We start from the raw sequence: 16,639 nt of genomic DNA, 5'->3' as shown, positions 1-16,639 counted from the left end.
AGGGAGTGTGCAAGCTGAGCCCGGGGCGTCGTGCAATGTCAGAAAGTAAGGAAGTGCTCGAAACCAAACCAAAACAAAGCCCTACATTAACAGAAATATGTGAAAGGGACAAAGAGGAACCAACTGAAAAATCTCCCAGTGACCAGAGGTAGAGTAATACTCAAAGTAGGAAAATATATTTAAAGTAGTAGTGGGTTGTAACTCAGGGTGTAAAATAAATATCCATGAATCCATGCTGATAGAAATAATGATTGAATAAAACAGTAAATGAAGGAGCAGAGAAGAATGTCTATGCAGAAGAATTCCAATTAATTTTTGTAGGTACTCTGCCTTCAAGAAAGGTAGCATAAATTTCTGCTCCTTAAGTGTAGGCTGTGCACAATGACTTCCTTCCAAAAGTTGTCGTATGGAAAAGGTAAGGGACAAAGAGTAAGCACGGTGGAGAAACCTGACAAACACGGCCTCACCCAGGTAGTCAGGGTCGGCATCAGCAGTTGTAAATCACACTGACAGTACAAGCTCTTGATAGGATGTGATGAAATGGAACTTCACCTCTTTGGTCTTTCAGTAACCCAAAATTGCAGTCTTACCATGAGAAAAATATCAGACAAATTTCGATAGTGGGGCATCAGTGCCTGACCAGCACTCCTCCAAGCTGTCAAGGTCGTTAAAAACACAGAAAGCATGAGAAACCATCACAGCCAAGAGGAATCGAGGGGACATGGCACCTAAATATAACGTGGTGTCCTACGTAGGGTCCTAGAGCGGGAAAAGGACGTGAGGTTAAAAAAAAAAAAAAAGATAAAAATCTGAATAAACTATAATTTTAGTACCAATGTATTGATATGGGTTCATTAATTATAACAGCACGGAAGGTGTTAATAGGGGAAACACTGCGAGGGAGTGTGTGGAACTCTTCCCAGCTTTTCTGTAAATCTAAAGCTGTTTGAAAAATCTGTTATAAAAAACAGTTTATACAATTCTGTGGTTTTTAGGAACCTCTGCAGTTATATGGAATTTTAAGTATTTGTCACAAAATTGATCTGTTTCTAATTAAACTGACTTATAAGAAATGTTTTCTAGCTTTTGTGGACCTTGTGCAAATGCTGATTTTTCATGTGAGTATTTAGCGGATCCTGTAAGAAACATCAGTTTAAAAATGTGTGTGTTTCTCTTCTGAAGTGGAATTAAATCAGTCTTAGTAGTGAGAAAAATTTTTGATTCATTTTCTCTCTTCCATACTTTTCAACTTACCTTACTATTTTAAAAAAATATTTATATGTGCTTTTATTTTTTTCTAGTTACTAAAAGAAAAAATATTCAAACCTTTTTGTTTGTGACTTGAAATTACAGGAAACTGTTTTGGAAACTTCCCAATAGGACATAATACGAGTGTGATTTGTTTTTAGATGTTTCAGATGAGTCACCGTGAAGTCATAGAGAGGCTACCATTTCCCACATTTACTGTTCTGATTAATGTTTCTTAGGGCCAAGTACAAATCAGTAATAACTGACTAAAGCTTAGTGGTTGCTGCTGGTGTTTCAGTAAGGTTATGTTGATTAATTACAGTGATTGCTTATCAACTGTCACGGGTTTACTCAAATCATTGTGTTTTCTGCTGCTATAGTAATTTCACATGCAGTTATAATCTGCTGAATATATTTTGCGCTAATTGAAAGTATCAAATTAGACCTTAGAAATTGTGCCCCTGCTGCTGCAAGTTAATATGGTTGCCTCTGTGACCGTTGAACATAGTTTCATAATATAGCCTTGAAAAAAAAAGTATTATTTAACCTTTAAAACAGTCAAGAAAATTCCTTTTAATCGTCTCTGAAATAGTTTTAACTAATACAGAGGAGAGAGAGCGCTTGTATCTCTCTTTACGTAGCATAATCTCCTTTGTTACGTTTCTCCTTTGGGGATGTAATTTAAAATACTCTTTTAATGTAAGCTTCACACTTGCATTTGAGACTGAGCGACCTGCATTGTGTCATGCCCCTTCTGCCACCACAAGCCTTCTGTAATGCTGCTCCCAGTGAGAAACCCACATCCTATGCATAACCTTAGATTTATTTTGAAATCTCTATGAAGAGGGCACAGGGAGATTACTAGTTGTTTGTTATTTCCCTTAAGGGCGTGATGTCTATTTGTAAACCATGTTTTAAGCTTTACTTTGTCAGGCTTAAAATGTTCGAGTACCCTGAGTACTGATTTCGTATTCTAAAGTCACTATATAACAGTTCAGGAACTAAAGAGGAGTTTCAGTTCAGAACTGGGCGGGGCGTTAGACGTCTGAAGAGGCTCAGGAAAGGAGACGACAGCGCTGACTTCCACTAGCCAGTTTCTAGCACCGCTGGCCAGCACGGTTCTAGCAAACGTGCAAATTTGAACAAGAAGCCACTTTTCCCCCAGTTTTATTCCTGTCCTTTTGTTATTTCCTTCCTTCTATTTTAGATTTGGTTTGTGTTCTTTATGTAACTTCTTAAGATGGATGCATAAATCTAACAGTGTTGTAATTATTTTAAAATACTGGTAACTGCTCATCACTAGGAGACTGGGTAAACCGTAGTAAACCCGTATTTGGAAAAGTCTGCATCTTTAAGAAAGAATGAAGAAAGATCTGCAAGACATATTAAAGGAGAAAAATTGTAGCTGGTGTGTGTGGTAACCCCATTTGTGCATGTTAAAAAGTGCATGTGTGTGTGTCTGTGTTTAAATCCAACATGTTGGGGCGTTTGCTGGGACACCTGTCAGAGCTCTTTCTGGGGAGAGGAAAGGGCTTGGTGCAGAAGAGGAAGGGGCACTTTTTATATCGTGTGAAATTATATGATTATCATTTTTTTAATGTACACACATTTAAGTCACTTTTAAGGTAAGCATTGCTAGAATGGAAACGAGAATTAGCACGTACAAGTAATTATAGGAAAACAGCCTCGACGACAGCGGGGGCCGCCTCGCAGAAGCGCGGCCCTCCTTCTCCGGCCTCCGCGTCTGCGCGTCCGGCTCCTGCCTGCTTCTCTGGCTGCGTCGTCAGCCGCACCCCCCACTTCGTGCTCTGGCGACACCCGCTCCGTTTCCTGAGCCGCGCGCTTGCGTGAAGGCGTTTGCTCTGGCTCCTCCTTGCGTTTGGAGCAAGGTGCCCCCGAGCTTCCCGCGCTGGCTCCTGCTCGTCATTACATCTCAGCCGTAACTGTCACCCACTCACAGAGACCTTCCCTGGCCAGGGGGCTCCTAATGCTGTTACTCTCTGTTTCATCATCATGTTTTATATTTATTGTAGCTCTTATCAGTGTCTGAAACTGTCTTCACTTTAAAAATTAACTCACACCCACATGTAATATATCAGAACCTTGTTTGTCTTATTTACTGGCATATAACAGGAGACCAAAAAATAATTGCTGACTGAATCTTAGGGGACAGGAGACAGCCGTGCATATGAGAGTTTAATATTCTTTTGCCGTTACAGTAGGTAGGTTTTACATACTTCTTTATTTTTTTATTTTTTAATGAGGTATAGTTGATATTATACAAGTTTCAGGTGTGAAGATTCATTTGTTTAAATAAATGCTGACCTGAAGTGGATTGAAACTGATCTCATAATTCCCTATCTCAACCATCTAACCAGACAGTAAATAATTTTTTTAAAGACAAATACTTCCCTGCTAAAAGCATCCTGAGAGGAAAAGGACCGTAGCCTAATGCAGCGAACCGTACACGTGACGGCTAAGAAAAGAAAGAAGCTGTTCTGGAGCCTGGCTTCCAGCCTCAGCCGTCTCCCTCTCCCCTGCGTCCCCACGCTGCATAGGTGAGTCAGCAGGACCCCCAGAGGATTCACTCATATCCCAGATGTGGAGGGAAGGCAAATGCGTGTGTAACTGTCAGACTGAGGAGCCGTAGAAACTTCTGGAAGGAGCAACCCAGCAAAAGAGATTAGAAAATGAACATCTGAATTTTAATTAAAGTGAAGGCCCTGGGACAACACACTGAATTTGGGGAAGGATCTGAATCCTGAAACCCAGGCTTTGACACGTGTCTCCCCACTTAGGTAACACAAAGTGTGTAACAAGGTCTCCAAAGGATAAGCAGCACCCTTGTTTGGCCGTGTTGCTCCTCCCCCCATGCTGCCCCTCAGGCCACAGAGAAATGAGAACAGACGTCCACCTGGGGGACACAGAAAACAGATTTTAAATACGATGGAAGGAGAGTTAATAAGTAACGCGTATCGTTAGTCATTTGGGCGCCTAGACAGTCACCCAGCCGCGGGCATGATGAGATGAGACAGCACAGCAGCTGCAACAGAGAAAAAGAGAACGGCCGCTCAAGCAGATCAGAAAGACCCCAGCCAGCAGGAAGGAGGCTCACGTGTACGAGAGGGCTTACACTTGCTTCATGCTACAAAACAGCTGAACGCGAATTCAGTAAAATTAGGAAATCGAAAGGTGGAATAATGAAAAGGTAGTGAGACGAGGAGAACTGTACCACTAAGGACACAAATCGAAGCCCAGGACGTCCCTGCAGAAGCTACAGAGGAGCGTGCGGTGGACAGTGCTGGGAGGCGGGTATTGGCACAGAAGACAAGCTTGAGGAGATCGCAATGAATGCAGGGATTAAGGCTGTAAAACAAGTACCCGCTAGTGAGACGACCCAACACTCCGAGTCACTGGTGTCCCACAACAAATGGAGAGAAGCATGTTCAGCACTACAAGCTAGAAGAGGTCCTTGAGATTGCGAAAGACTCAAATATGCAGATTAAAAGAGCACCCTGTGTTACGGGAAAATCTGACACAATACTCTGTAAACATAAAGCAGATTGCCTGCAAAGCTGTAGGGGAAGGTTAAGCCCTGTCCTCCACATTTGTCCCAGCACGTCCAACGCCAGAACCCAGTGGAGCAATGGCTATGCTGCCCTCACCAACATGATGGCTGCTAGCCAGCCTCGTGTGGTAACATAAATTTAAATTGATTTTAATTAAACAATTAAAACCAGTCCCTTAGTTATACCAGCGTAATAGCCTCGTGTTGCTGCGAGCTGCCGTGTCAGACAGCGCAGCTAGAGAGCGTTGGGTCCCTGTAGAGAGCTGTCCTAGTGCTGGTCTGTAACATTCTAAGTTTGGGTGACCCACAAATATTATAGCTAAACAGTATGTCATCCGAATATATTGAAGGAACAATAGGTTGATACTTTTTGGTTTTAAAAGATTTCTGGGATACTACTCTCACAATCTTTTCTTGAAAAAAAAAGTTACTGGGTAGTGAAATCCAGTTTAAAAAAGAGTCAACATAAAGAACTAAGAAATGTGGGTCTGATTTGAAAAGATAGGTGGTAAATATTGGGATCCATTACAGAACTAATACTAAACACATATGGAATGATGATTACAGGTTAGAGTGTTGTTTTGTAAACTTTGACAGTGTGAAAATAACAAAGCTAGCAAAAGTCTGGAAGTGGAAGGAGATACGAAAGCAGTATGACAAAATGACAAGGTGGTGTTTGCATGGATCTAGAAAGATGTTTTGGAACTAATTCTTCAAAAGTTTGGTACCCTAGGACAGCACTCCCCAAAGGGCTTGCCAGGTCCTAACTCAGCCTAACATGACAGTGTTTATCACTCGTAAGTTGGATATATCACCATATAGTCTTTCTTCATAGGGAAAAAGTGAGACAAAAGCTGCTTTGCAAAGTGCACAGGAGTACCAATTTGGAGTTTAGGTTTGTGGTATCAAAAACAAAAACAAAAACAAAACAAAAACAAAGCCAAGAAACAAAAATGGAGATAAATCTTTCACTGAGATGGTAGCCCCCATGACATGGAGTATAGGATATTAAAATACGCAATCCCAGCCATCCAGAAATGAGTCACGCTCTCTTCTGAGTTCTCCCGCTGTTCTCACTCTCTGTAAGCAAGATAAAGCTTAATGAGTGGCTGTTTTATGCTTTCTTTTATGACAAGTCTTGTCTTTCTGAGAGATTTCTTTGTGTTGAACGCTATACTTTCCCCATATTTTAAAGTCATCTACCTACTTTATAAGGATATTTTTGCAAAGAGACAAATGACAGGCTGAAAGGCTTTTGTGTGTTTAAAGTGACGTCAAATATGGAGAGAGTCCTTTGGGCCTCGTAGGGTTGAAATGTTAAACCTATAGGCTAATCTCTTAATACGAGGCAAAAAATCATAACTACTCATACTTACTATGCTTATCTTTTACCAAATATATAAAAATAGTAAAATAAATATTTACCAGTCGAGTATGTAAGATGCTGTATTCCCATGGGTGTTCTGAGTCTTTGGCTTCAGATACTTAAGCTTCTGTGCCCATGTCTTGTATCCTTAACCCCTGGCCCAACCGTATACATTGCATGAGTTTTACTCTGTTGCCTGTTTGATTTTTAAAAAGGAATAAAAAACAGTATTTGTTTTTGTTGCAGTGGGAAACGTTTCTATTTCAGCTTTGACTCTTCAGAAATAACAACAGTATCATGAGACACAAACGAGGCAAAAGTACTGTTTTATATTAAAAGAGGCTGAAGAGATGGAATAACCAGCCGTGACCATGAACCTTGGCTCGATTCTGGGTAGTAACAGAACAGTCTGGACCCTTTTAGGGGAATTCAAACAGGAACTACATGTTCAGCGATGCCAAGGAATTACTATTAATTTAGGTGTTGGAGTGGCATGTGGTTACGTAGGACTGTTCCTCATTCTTAGGAGATGCATGCTGAAATATATAGTAGTGAAATGTCTTACCTGCAGCTTGCGTTCCAATGGTTCAGAAAATATACATAAATAGAACAAAAGCAAATGTGGCAACGTCATAATCGGTGAATACAGCTAAAGGGTATACAGGTATCGTGCTGTTATTTCAGCTCTTCTGTAGATTTGAAAATTTTGAAAACTAAAATGCTAGAGAAGAATTCCGCAAGATGTAAATGGTTGACTGCAGGCTTTTCTGTTTGACTTAGGGCTCTTCCTCCTCCTCATCTGTGCATCTAGTGTATTAAGTAGGTTAACTGGTTAAATTCTGCAAGAAAACAAAAACATGTAAGCAAACTGGTTGTGTACAGTATTAAAAAGCCTATGGCTTTAAACACAGCTTTTAAAATCTGCTATCTTCCTGTGTAAGGAAGTGTCCTTCCTGTGGCAAGATAGGGTAGGTTATAACCAGCACTAAAAACATAGATAAAGAAACAAATAAACAAGAATGGACTCCCAGGCATGCCTATTACAATTTTTCTTTTAAAATGAGGCTAATTCGTGAATTTAAACAAACCTGGGCCCCTGCCTCCTCTCCCTGCCACAATATTTTTTTTAATTGAAGTACAGTCAGTTACAGTGTGTCGATTTCTGGTGTATAGCACAATGTCCCAGTCATGCAAACAATATTTTTTTTAATATTGTACAGTGCTAAATTCCCACTTTTCTCCCAGCTTTAAAGCAACTTAACGGATTCATCTCAGTTTTGCTGCAATATAACATGCAAAAACATGCTACTTAGAGCTACAGAGAAAAAATTTCACATTTTCTCATCAATCTTTTTGCTTGATATGCACTGTATTTATCCTTTTAAATAGTACAGTAGATGTAGGTGAAGATATCTGCGTAAAATGTCCACTTTCTACTATGACCATATGCACAAATGCATTATTTACTTTTTTTCCCGCTGACTACAGCATTTATGATTTTTCAATCAAAAGATTGAAAATATTCAAGAAACAGAACACTTGACACATCCTGAGCACGTTCCACCTCTATATCATCTCATCTTGTGACGAGAGCTCCCAGTGGTTGCAGGGGTAGAGCAGGTGACTGTGTATGCCTGAGGCACTAAACAGCAGCCTGGATGAACGCCAGTCACTGCTCTGATTGAAGTGTTCCTCTGCACACGTTTCTGTGCTGTATTAAAGAACGTGACTTTTGGACCATGACAGTCTTGTTACCTGATAAAAATTTAGAGAACTGGACTCCGTATTTCCCTTATTTGTTTCCATATCTCCTTGTAAATATTGGTGCTTTTTAAGTTTTAAAAGGATTATATTTTTTTTGTTGGTCCACAAATCTTTTTCTTCATTCTTTAGAACACTTACCTTAGTTTTCAGTGATAGGGGTCATATGTGTGGGGTTTTCTCAAATCCTAAACATTAAAAATTTTTTTTTTTTTTACAAATCCTAAACATTTTATGTAGTTCCTCATCATACACTACTAAACTTAAAACATAATCTTCTGTTTGAGAGCTAGGTTAACCAAGAAAGGGATTTGAGTTCAAAACTGAACCAACCTCTGTAGACAGGGAACTGACCAGTTGAAACTAAGATAAAAATAACGTGAAGTGAAACTGATAGCAGAATTGAAAGAGATTAATTTAAGAACCCTTGACAGTTTTCCTCTGTTTTTGTTTTTTAAATATATTTACTCTGGAAATGTAGAGACTAATTGTAAATAAGTTTACGAGTCTTGGTCATTTACCACATTTACCATTGTGGTGTTGGAAAAAAATCTCTTTTTCTATATGTAGAATTATACTAAGTAAATTGTGTAATGAGTGTCAACTCAAATGTTATTGGAGATCCCTAAGGAATAGGTAAGAAGCATTTTATAATCAGCATATAAATAGAAATTTGAATTTGTGTTAAAAAAATTAGTTAATTGTCAAAGGTGGTTCAAACTAGTACATTTCAAGTATAGGCTTACACACTGGTTATGTCAGAATTACCACTTGTGTGGCTTTCAAAGGGCACTGATTCTCAGGCCCCAGCCCCAGATACCTAGAATTCAGCAGATCAGAAATGGATTCTCTTAATCTATGTTTATAAAACTGCTAAAGTGATTTTTTTCCATAATCATATTTGGCAATCACTGTTTTAAGCATTTCCTAGATTATGTTGTTTATACTATTGTATTTATTTACTTAGCCATAGTATTTATTATGATTTTTTTATTGCAGGAAACAGAAAACCCGGTTCTGGATTTGTTTAATGGCTTAAATAATAAAGGGGATTTATTGGCTTACTGGCAAGTCCAGACATAGAATGTGCTTCAGTGAAAGTTTGATTTGGGCTCCGTCTGGTTGTATTTGACCGTGATTCTTAGGGCTCTGCCCTCCTTGTGATTTTTTTTTTCCTCAGAAGCTTTTCTTTATTGTGATAAAATGTCTAACAGTGTGAACTTTATACTCACATGTCATAATATCCAGAATAAGAAACTGTATCCCATACTTTCCAGCAAAAGTTTTGCTCTCTTAATGTAAAGTTTCCTTGGCTGTGTGACAAAAAGATAACGTATTTAAGGTCTGTTCAGCACAATTACAGAATACCAAAATTGTTGGTATGTTGGATCTCTTTTACTTTAAATTTGTTACTTACCTAGTTAGTTTTGCTTAGGAAAACAGTTAACTGGCAATCTGTTGTTGTTATCAGCTAGACTAAAAGAAAACCTCAAGAAAATGCAGGTTCCTGGTAAATTTATTAGTGTAGCTGACCTTTTCCCACCTGCTTATCAGAAAGAACCATGTGGACATTGCTTGAAAATAGAAGCTATAAAAATACTTGCAGAAAAACTTACACACTAGATAATTGAACGAACTGCCTCAGAATGGAAATTAAATTGATATCCACTTATTAAAATACATAGATAATCGGATTTTTTGATGTTGTAAATATATGGTTGTTCAGTTTTTACATTTAAAAAGGATCCTTAAAAGGCTTTATATCAACATATTTAAATGAGACCCCATTTGTAGAACATACAGATCACAGAGTTTTAGATAAAAGGTCATTTGTACACTTATTTATTAAATAGCATTTAAGACATCTCTGACTTCTTACTATGTTTGAAATATCAGCTGTATTCCCTTGAAGCAGACTGTTGAGTCAGAATGCCCCATGCAGAGCTGCCCGACTGTTGTGTCTGTCACACCGGTGCTGATGGTGTGTGACAGGGCGTACTGGGACGGTGACTGTCTTCTTTCTTCAGTTTAGCTAGTGTGCCTTACAGTGTGTTATTTGGTGTGTGTGTGTGTGTGTGTCTGTCTATCTCTCCACATAAGTGGTTTAAAGGGCATCATGGTTTTTTATATGTAAAAGAAGAAATCTAATAGTAAACTTTATAACGTTTTATTTAAATCTAAAAGGAATAACTGTATACATTTGGATTTGATCAAATGTTTAGTGTTTCTTTGGAATTCTGCCTTTTTCTACAATTAATAGAAATTCAAAGAACACCTGTTCTTATAGTTATAAAAACTAACAGTGTGTCTTTGATTCTCACAAGTGTCTTTCAGGAGTCTTTTTCTAAGGTAAAAGCATTCCATTTTTTGTTGTAAAATTTGTTAACTGCCTGGTTTTTCATTATATACCTTTCCTCCAGAGGAATCAAGGTGCTATACCAAGCTTTTTAGCCAAATCCTACAAAGACCCACTTGTGGAAAAACAAATCTTTGGAATCACTTAATCACTTTTTGTAAAACAGATTTAAGAATTCCTATCTTGCCAAACATTTTCTTCATACAAGTTTTCCAATAAGAAAAGACTCGTATTAACTGTCGTTACTGGTCATTTTACCGCTTTTCAAGCCTGAGGCGTCTCTGCGCACTTGCGCTTCTGTTTCACAGCATCAGAGTCTGCCTTGCGCCTTGCCGTTCTGTTTCCCTGAAGGTTTTGTTTAGCCCAGATGGTGTTACTGCCATGGTGTGTCCCAGATCCTCAAGCCCTTTGCCTGAATTAAAAGTACCTTTCTCCACGTCTGGTTCCAAACCACAAACATCTAGCTTCTCTTATGCAGAAGAATTTCTTCCTAGCGCTGAATTGCACTTTCCATTTAATCAACCATTCCAAGGGATATAATATGACATGATAACTAAAATTAGACCAAAAGTAAAAGCAATCAGAAAGCACAGTTGAACACATGTGTTCAGATGGGTACCTCTCATCTGACTGGTCTACTTTGGAAGTATTCCTGCTCAGTGCTGCTGCCATTCCTTATGTCACACCTAGAAAATACATTTGGTAAGATTAATGTACAGCGTTAACGCCCCAGTCATGCATACATACATACACACAGGTTCATTTTCATACTCCTTTTCATTAAAGGTTACTACAAGATACTAAATATCCTGTGCCATACAGCAGAAATTTGATTTTTATCTATTTTTATATATAGTGGTTAACATTTGCAAATCCGAAACTCCCAAATTTATCCCTTCCCACTCCCTTTCCCCCATAACCGTAAGATTGTTTACTATGTCTGTGAGTCTGTTTCTGTTTGGTAGGTGAGTTCATTAGTGTCCTCTTTTTAGATTCCACATATGAGCGATCTCATATGGTATTTTTCTTTCTCTTTCTGACTTACTTCACTTAGAATGACAACCATGTCCATCCATGTTGCTGCAGATGGCATTACTTTATTCGTTTCTATGGCTGAGTAGTAGTCTATTACATAAATATACCACAACTTCTTTATCCAGTCATCTGTTGATGGACATGTAGGTTGTTTCCATGTCTTGGCTACTGTATATAGTGCTGCTGTGAACATGGGGGTGCATGTATCTTTTCAAATTAGAGTACCCTCCAGATACATGCCTAGGAGTGGGATTGCTGGATCATATGTTAAGTCTATTTTCAGTTCTTGAGGAATCTCCATACTGTTTTCCATAATGGCTGCACCAAACTACATTCCCACCAGCCCAGTGTAGGAGGGCTCCCTTTTTTCCACACCCTCTCCAGCATTTATCCTTTGTGGACTTTTTAATGATGGCCATTCTGACTGGTGTGAGGTGGTACCTCATTGTAGTTTTAATCTACATTTATGTGATAATTAGCAATATTGAGCATTGTTTCATGTGCCTAATAGCCATTTGTATGTCTTCATTGGAGAATTGTTACTTTAGGTCTTCTGCCCATTTTTGAATTAGGTTGTTTTTTTTTTTGTTATTAAGTTGTATGAGCTGTTTATATATTCTGGAAGTTAAGCCTTTATCAGTCACATCATTTGCAAATATTTTCTCCCATTCTGTAGCTTGTCACTTTGTTTTGCTTATGGTTTCCTTTGCTGTGCAAAAGCTTATCAGTTTAATTAGGTCCATTTGTTTGTTTTTGCTTTTATTTCCATTACCTGGGTAGACTGCCCTAGGAGAACATTGTTAAGATGTATGTCAGAGAATGTTTTGCCTATGTTTTCTTCTAGGAGGTTTACAGTGTCATCTTATATTTAAGTCTTTAAGCCATTTTGAGTATTTCTTGTGTGTATGGTGTGAGGGAGGGTTCTAGTGTCACTGATTTACATGCTGCTGACCAGCTTTCCCAGCGCCACTTGCTGAAGAGACTGTCTTCTCTCCGTTGTGTATTCCTGCCTCCTTTGTTGAAGATTAACTGACTGTAAGTGGCAGGTTTACTCCTCCGCTCGCTGTTCTGTTCCATTGATCCATATGTCTGGTTTTGTGCCAGTACCACGCTGTTTTGATGACTGTAGCTGTGCAGTGTTGTCTGAAGTCTGGGAGGGTTATTCCTCCAGCTTCATTCTTTTTCTTCAGTATTGCTCTGGCAATTCTGGGTCTTTTGTGATTCCATATAAATTTTAGGATTATTTGTTCTAGTTTTGTGAAAAATGTCCTGGGTAATTTGATGGGGGTTGCATTGAGTCTGTAGATTGCCTTGGGCAGTATGGCCATTTTAACAATATTGATTCTTCCAATCCAGGAGCATGGGATATCTTTCCATTTCTTTAAGTCTTCTTTAATTTCCTTCATCAATGTTTTGTAGTTCTCCATGTGTAAGTCCTTCACCTCCTTGGTCAGATTTATTCCTAAGTATTTTATTGTGTTGGATGCGATTTTAAAAGGGAATGTTCCTTTACTCTCTTTTTCTGATATTTCTTTGCTAGTGTAAAGAAATACAACTGATTTCTGTATGTTGATCTTGTGTCCTGCTACCTTGCCGAATTATTTTATCAGCGCTAGTCGTCTTCGTGTGGAGCTTTTAGGGTTTTCTATATATACTATCATGTTGGTCTTTGATTTAAGTTTTCTTATCTGGGAAACAGCACTGATAACAAGAGCTGTCACACGGGGTGCCGTGATGGCTACACGTACAGGGCGTGAGCGGCTCCTAGCTCACTGCAAGCCCAGTCTTTCCCACCAGGGCTCCACAAGGGAGGTAAGTCCCGTAGAAAATTGGGTAACTATTTTCTCATTCTTCTAAGGATGTTACATAGCTAGTCCCATGTTAGATCCATAGGAGGTAAGTTAAATCATTACATACAATGATGCTTTAGGCATTTGGGCTAATTCCTTTGGGGAACCTCCGTTGTGAAGGTCTGATAAGTGCTCAAGATTTGTTAGCTATTATTTTGATTGCCAGTGACAGGAATCCATATTCAACCTGGTTTAAATAACAGAGGGATTTTGTTGGTTCATATAAATGAAAAAACAGGTAAGAAAGGCTTCAGAGATGATTTGATTAGGATCCTGGCTTGGTATCTTTGCTATTCTGTTGGTTCTCTTTTTCTCTGGGCATCAAACTAATATATCTAACTAAATTCTCCAAAGGTTTTTTTTTTTTTCTTAAGTATAGGTATGGGGCTGAAAAACCATAAGGTGTCTTTTATATATATTTAAGAAACCTAGCATATTTGGAATATAGTCATTGTTAAATTAGTTCTTTTGCTTAAATGATTATATGTGATGTTCACGTGTTTAAATACATAAGAAAAGTTTTAAAGCATGTAGAAACAATGGTTCTTGCACATCTACACAAGTGTTAGTTACATCAGGCTGTTTCAGCAGGTCATATTCCAGTAAAAGTTCTTTAAGGCAGGTTTCCAAAAGAAAAATAACAACAACAACAACAAAAATAAACCATGAGGGGGAAGGGACTTACAGGAAGAACTTCATGAAAGAATTTGAGGAACAGACTAAGCGTACGTAAGCATGGGATCGAGGTGGCAGGGACGGTCAGTGCAGAGAGCAGTCCTGCTGGAATGGTGCCCAGACTCCACGGAGGACCTGCGCGTTGTTGCCGGGGCAGTTCTGTCGAGGTCTTCTTTCTGCCAAGGATGTTAGGGGAGGGTGTGTCAAAACAAAGTAGAGGCTGGATTTGGCTACAGTCAGAGGACCACACCAGATAATATCCAAGGCCCCTTCTTACTGTGAATGGGAAGATAACATTTTCTGTATTGGAAATGCTCTTCACTGCAACTCATTACACTCAAGGTAGTTGTACAGAACCTAAGGTGCACTTTTTAAAAACGGAGAAATATTTAGATACCACGAAGATAACTTTCACAAGAACTTCAGAGCACTCTCAACTCAAAGTGTCCATCTTTCTGTTCTGTGGATACTGATATTGAATGATCTTCAAGTTGTGTTCTTGAGAGATGATAGCAAATGTGGAACAGTGAGTATAGTGTTTCTAGTGTGAATAAAAATATGTGTGTGTGTGTGTGTGTGTGTATGTTTGATTGTGGACAGAATGTCACAGGAAGACTCCAGTGAAAAGCTGCTAACCCGTGGCGGTCTCCATGAGAGGAACTGGGTGATTGGGGACTGTTAAACGTAAACTGGTGCTTTCCTGGTGTCAGGATTTACTCAGTAGTTCAGTAGATGTCTCTGGATCTGAGCTTCTCAACATTTTAAACACCTTCACATGGCTTCGTAAACAAATAATCTGGAGATACCAAAAACAGTTGTTTTTTCACTCTCTGATAGGTCCTTTATCTTAAAAGTTCACATTTGTTTTCAGGTGATATTAAAAAAAAAAAAAAAAGGCAGCCCCTCCCCTTCCCAGCCTGTCTTCCTGGAGAATGGTCCCAACATGATTCTGGAACTAGATCTTAGGGTTGGGACATTTAATCACATTCCTGAGTAGTTCAACAGAAGAGACTCAGGGCTGTCCTCCCCTTTTGAGAGTGGTTTGGAGAACCTTGTCTCTTTTTGACTTCTCTGTTCCCCAGGCAAAAGCGGGTTCCAGTGTAGCTGTAGGGGCTTACTACCTTCTCAGCCAAGCATTTAATCTCTTACGGTATGGATAGAAAAGTATTTGCCCTCAAAATAACTAGGTCAGTGGCTTTGGAATTCTAGGGTATTTTTTTCTAGTAGACCCATTCAATTATTGATTCCAGAGAGTCTCTCAAAAGGTACATTTTATAAATTGCATTAATTGTAAACAGGTTCCATTAAGCAGTATTTAGAAATATTCAGTATAGTTTACTGTTGTTTTTCAGAAATAGTTTGAAAATAGATTTGTTCAGAATTTAGCCAATTAAAAGATATGCCCCTAAGTGAAGTAAGCCAAAAAGAGAAAGAAAAATGCCATGTGGTATCACTTATATGTGGAATCTAAAAAAAAGGCAAACAAACTTATTTACAAAACAAACAGACTCACAGACATAGAAAACAAACTTATGGTTACCAGAGGGAAAAGGGGTGGGAAGGAATAAATTGGGAGTTCAAGATTTGCAGATACTAACTACTATATATAAAATAGGTAAACAACAACTTTATACTGTGTAACACGGGAAACTATATTCAATATCTTGTAGTAACTTATGATGAAAAAGAATATGAAAAACGAATATATGTATGTTCCTATATGACTGAAGCATTGTGCTGTACACCAGAAATTGACACAACTCCGTAAACTGACTTCAATAAAAATACATTTAAAAAAAAGAAAAAAATATTTGCCCTTATGCTGCCCTCTATCTTCAAATATTTGAGTACATGCTGTGAAAATTGTCTATTGATTTTGCTTTGTTGTGTTGTCGCAAAACAGAAAGAAGAAGGGAAGCTTCAAGGACAGCTTAACAAGTCTGATTCTAACCAGTACATTAGGGAACTGAAAGACCAGATAGCAGAGCTGAATCATGAGGTAAGTGATAAATTTTGATCTTCACATATTTCTTTCTTCCTTCCTCTGTATTGTAACACCACTCTACTATTGGTTATGACTGATGTTCATGACAAATAATATCTGTGAATCCTTGATTATGGGTTAATAATGTTTTAGAAGATTATCTTTTTAACAAGAATTTTTCTGTTTGAGTATTGAGCATTTATTTTCCTTAAATCTCTTTAATCATGATCTAAGATGATCAATTAATATTTACATGGCAAATATTTTTATTTTTTTATTGTGATCTGAAAACCCTTGTCAGAGTTACTTTAATTAAACAAACATTTTCTTTATACCTATAGAATAGATTTGTGGTGGTTACCGTTGTGGAGAGAGGGAAGTCTTTTTGCTCTTGCCTTCTTTTTTCCCTTCATGGTGGTATTACTGAGATTGCAAAAAAGGATACTTGCCTAATATCAGTTAACAGATTTCTCAGTGCATGAATGCTTTTTAAACGGGCGCTAACCTGAATCTGTGAGATTCAACTCATGAAGTTTTCAGGTAGTTTTACTAGATACTAAGTAATTAAAATTATTTAAAGTAATGTGTTTTGATTAGAGAGATCCTTTTTGTTAATGTGGCTCTAGGTCAATTTCCTTGTTCTTTATTATTTTCTAATGATAAATATCTGGCTAAACATGAATGGAAAAGCATGTTTCTCATCTTGAATTGTTTGTACAATAATGTTTATTCACAGTGATGAGATTTGAATGAGTAACATAAACTTCATTTGTTAAGAAAGAAATGCATCTTCTTT

The 16,639-nt window shown here is 38.2% G+C and overlaps 1 protein-coding gene across 6 annotated transcripts in view; it reads left to right on the top strand.

The window, feature by feature from the left end:
* Positions 1-16,639, top strand: part of EVI5 (ecotropic viral integration site 5) — a 166,939-nt gene that overhangs the window by 117,023 nt on the left and 33,277 nt on the right. For all 6 annotated transcript variants that reach the window (XM_031457600.2, XM_031457599.2, XM_064488716.1 and 3 more), the window contains one exon: positions 15,763-15,858. In XM_031457600.2, the coding sequence (XP_031313460.1) occupies positions 15,763-15,858 (96 nt within the window). The remainder of the gene's footprint in view (positions 1-15,762; positions 15,859-16,639) is intronic.

Source organism: Camelus dromedarius, chromosome 9 (genome assembly GCF_036321535.1).
Source record: "Camelus dromedarius isolate mCamDro1 chromosome 9, mCamDro1.pat, whole genome shotgun sequence".
In the NCBI taxonomy this organism is placed as follows: Eukaryota; Metazoa; Chordata; class Mammalia; order Artiodactyla; family Camelidae; genus Camelus; species Camelus dromedarius.
The sequence above is the reverse complement of the archived record's forward strand: the minus strand, read 5'-3'. Positions and strand labels throughout refer to the sequence as shown.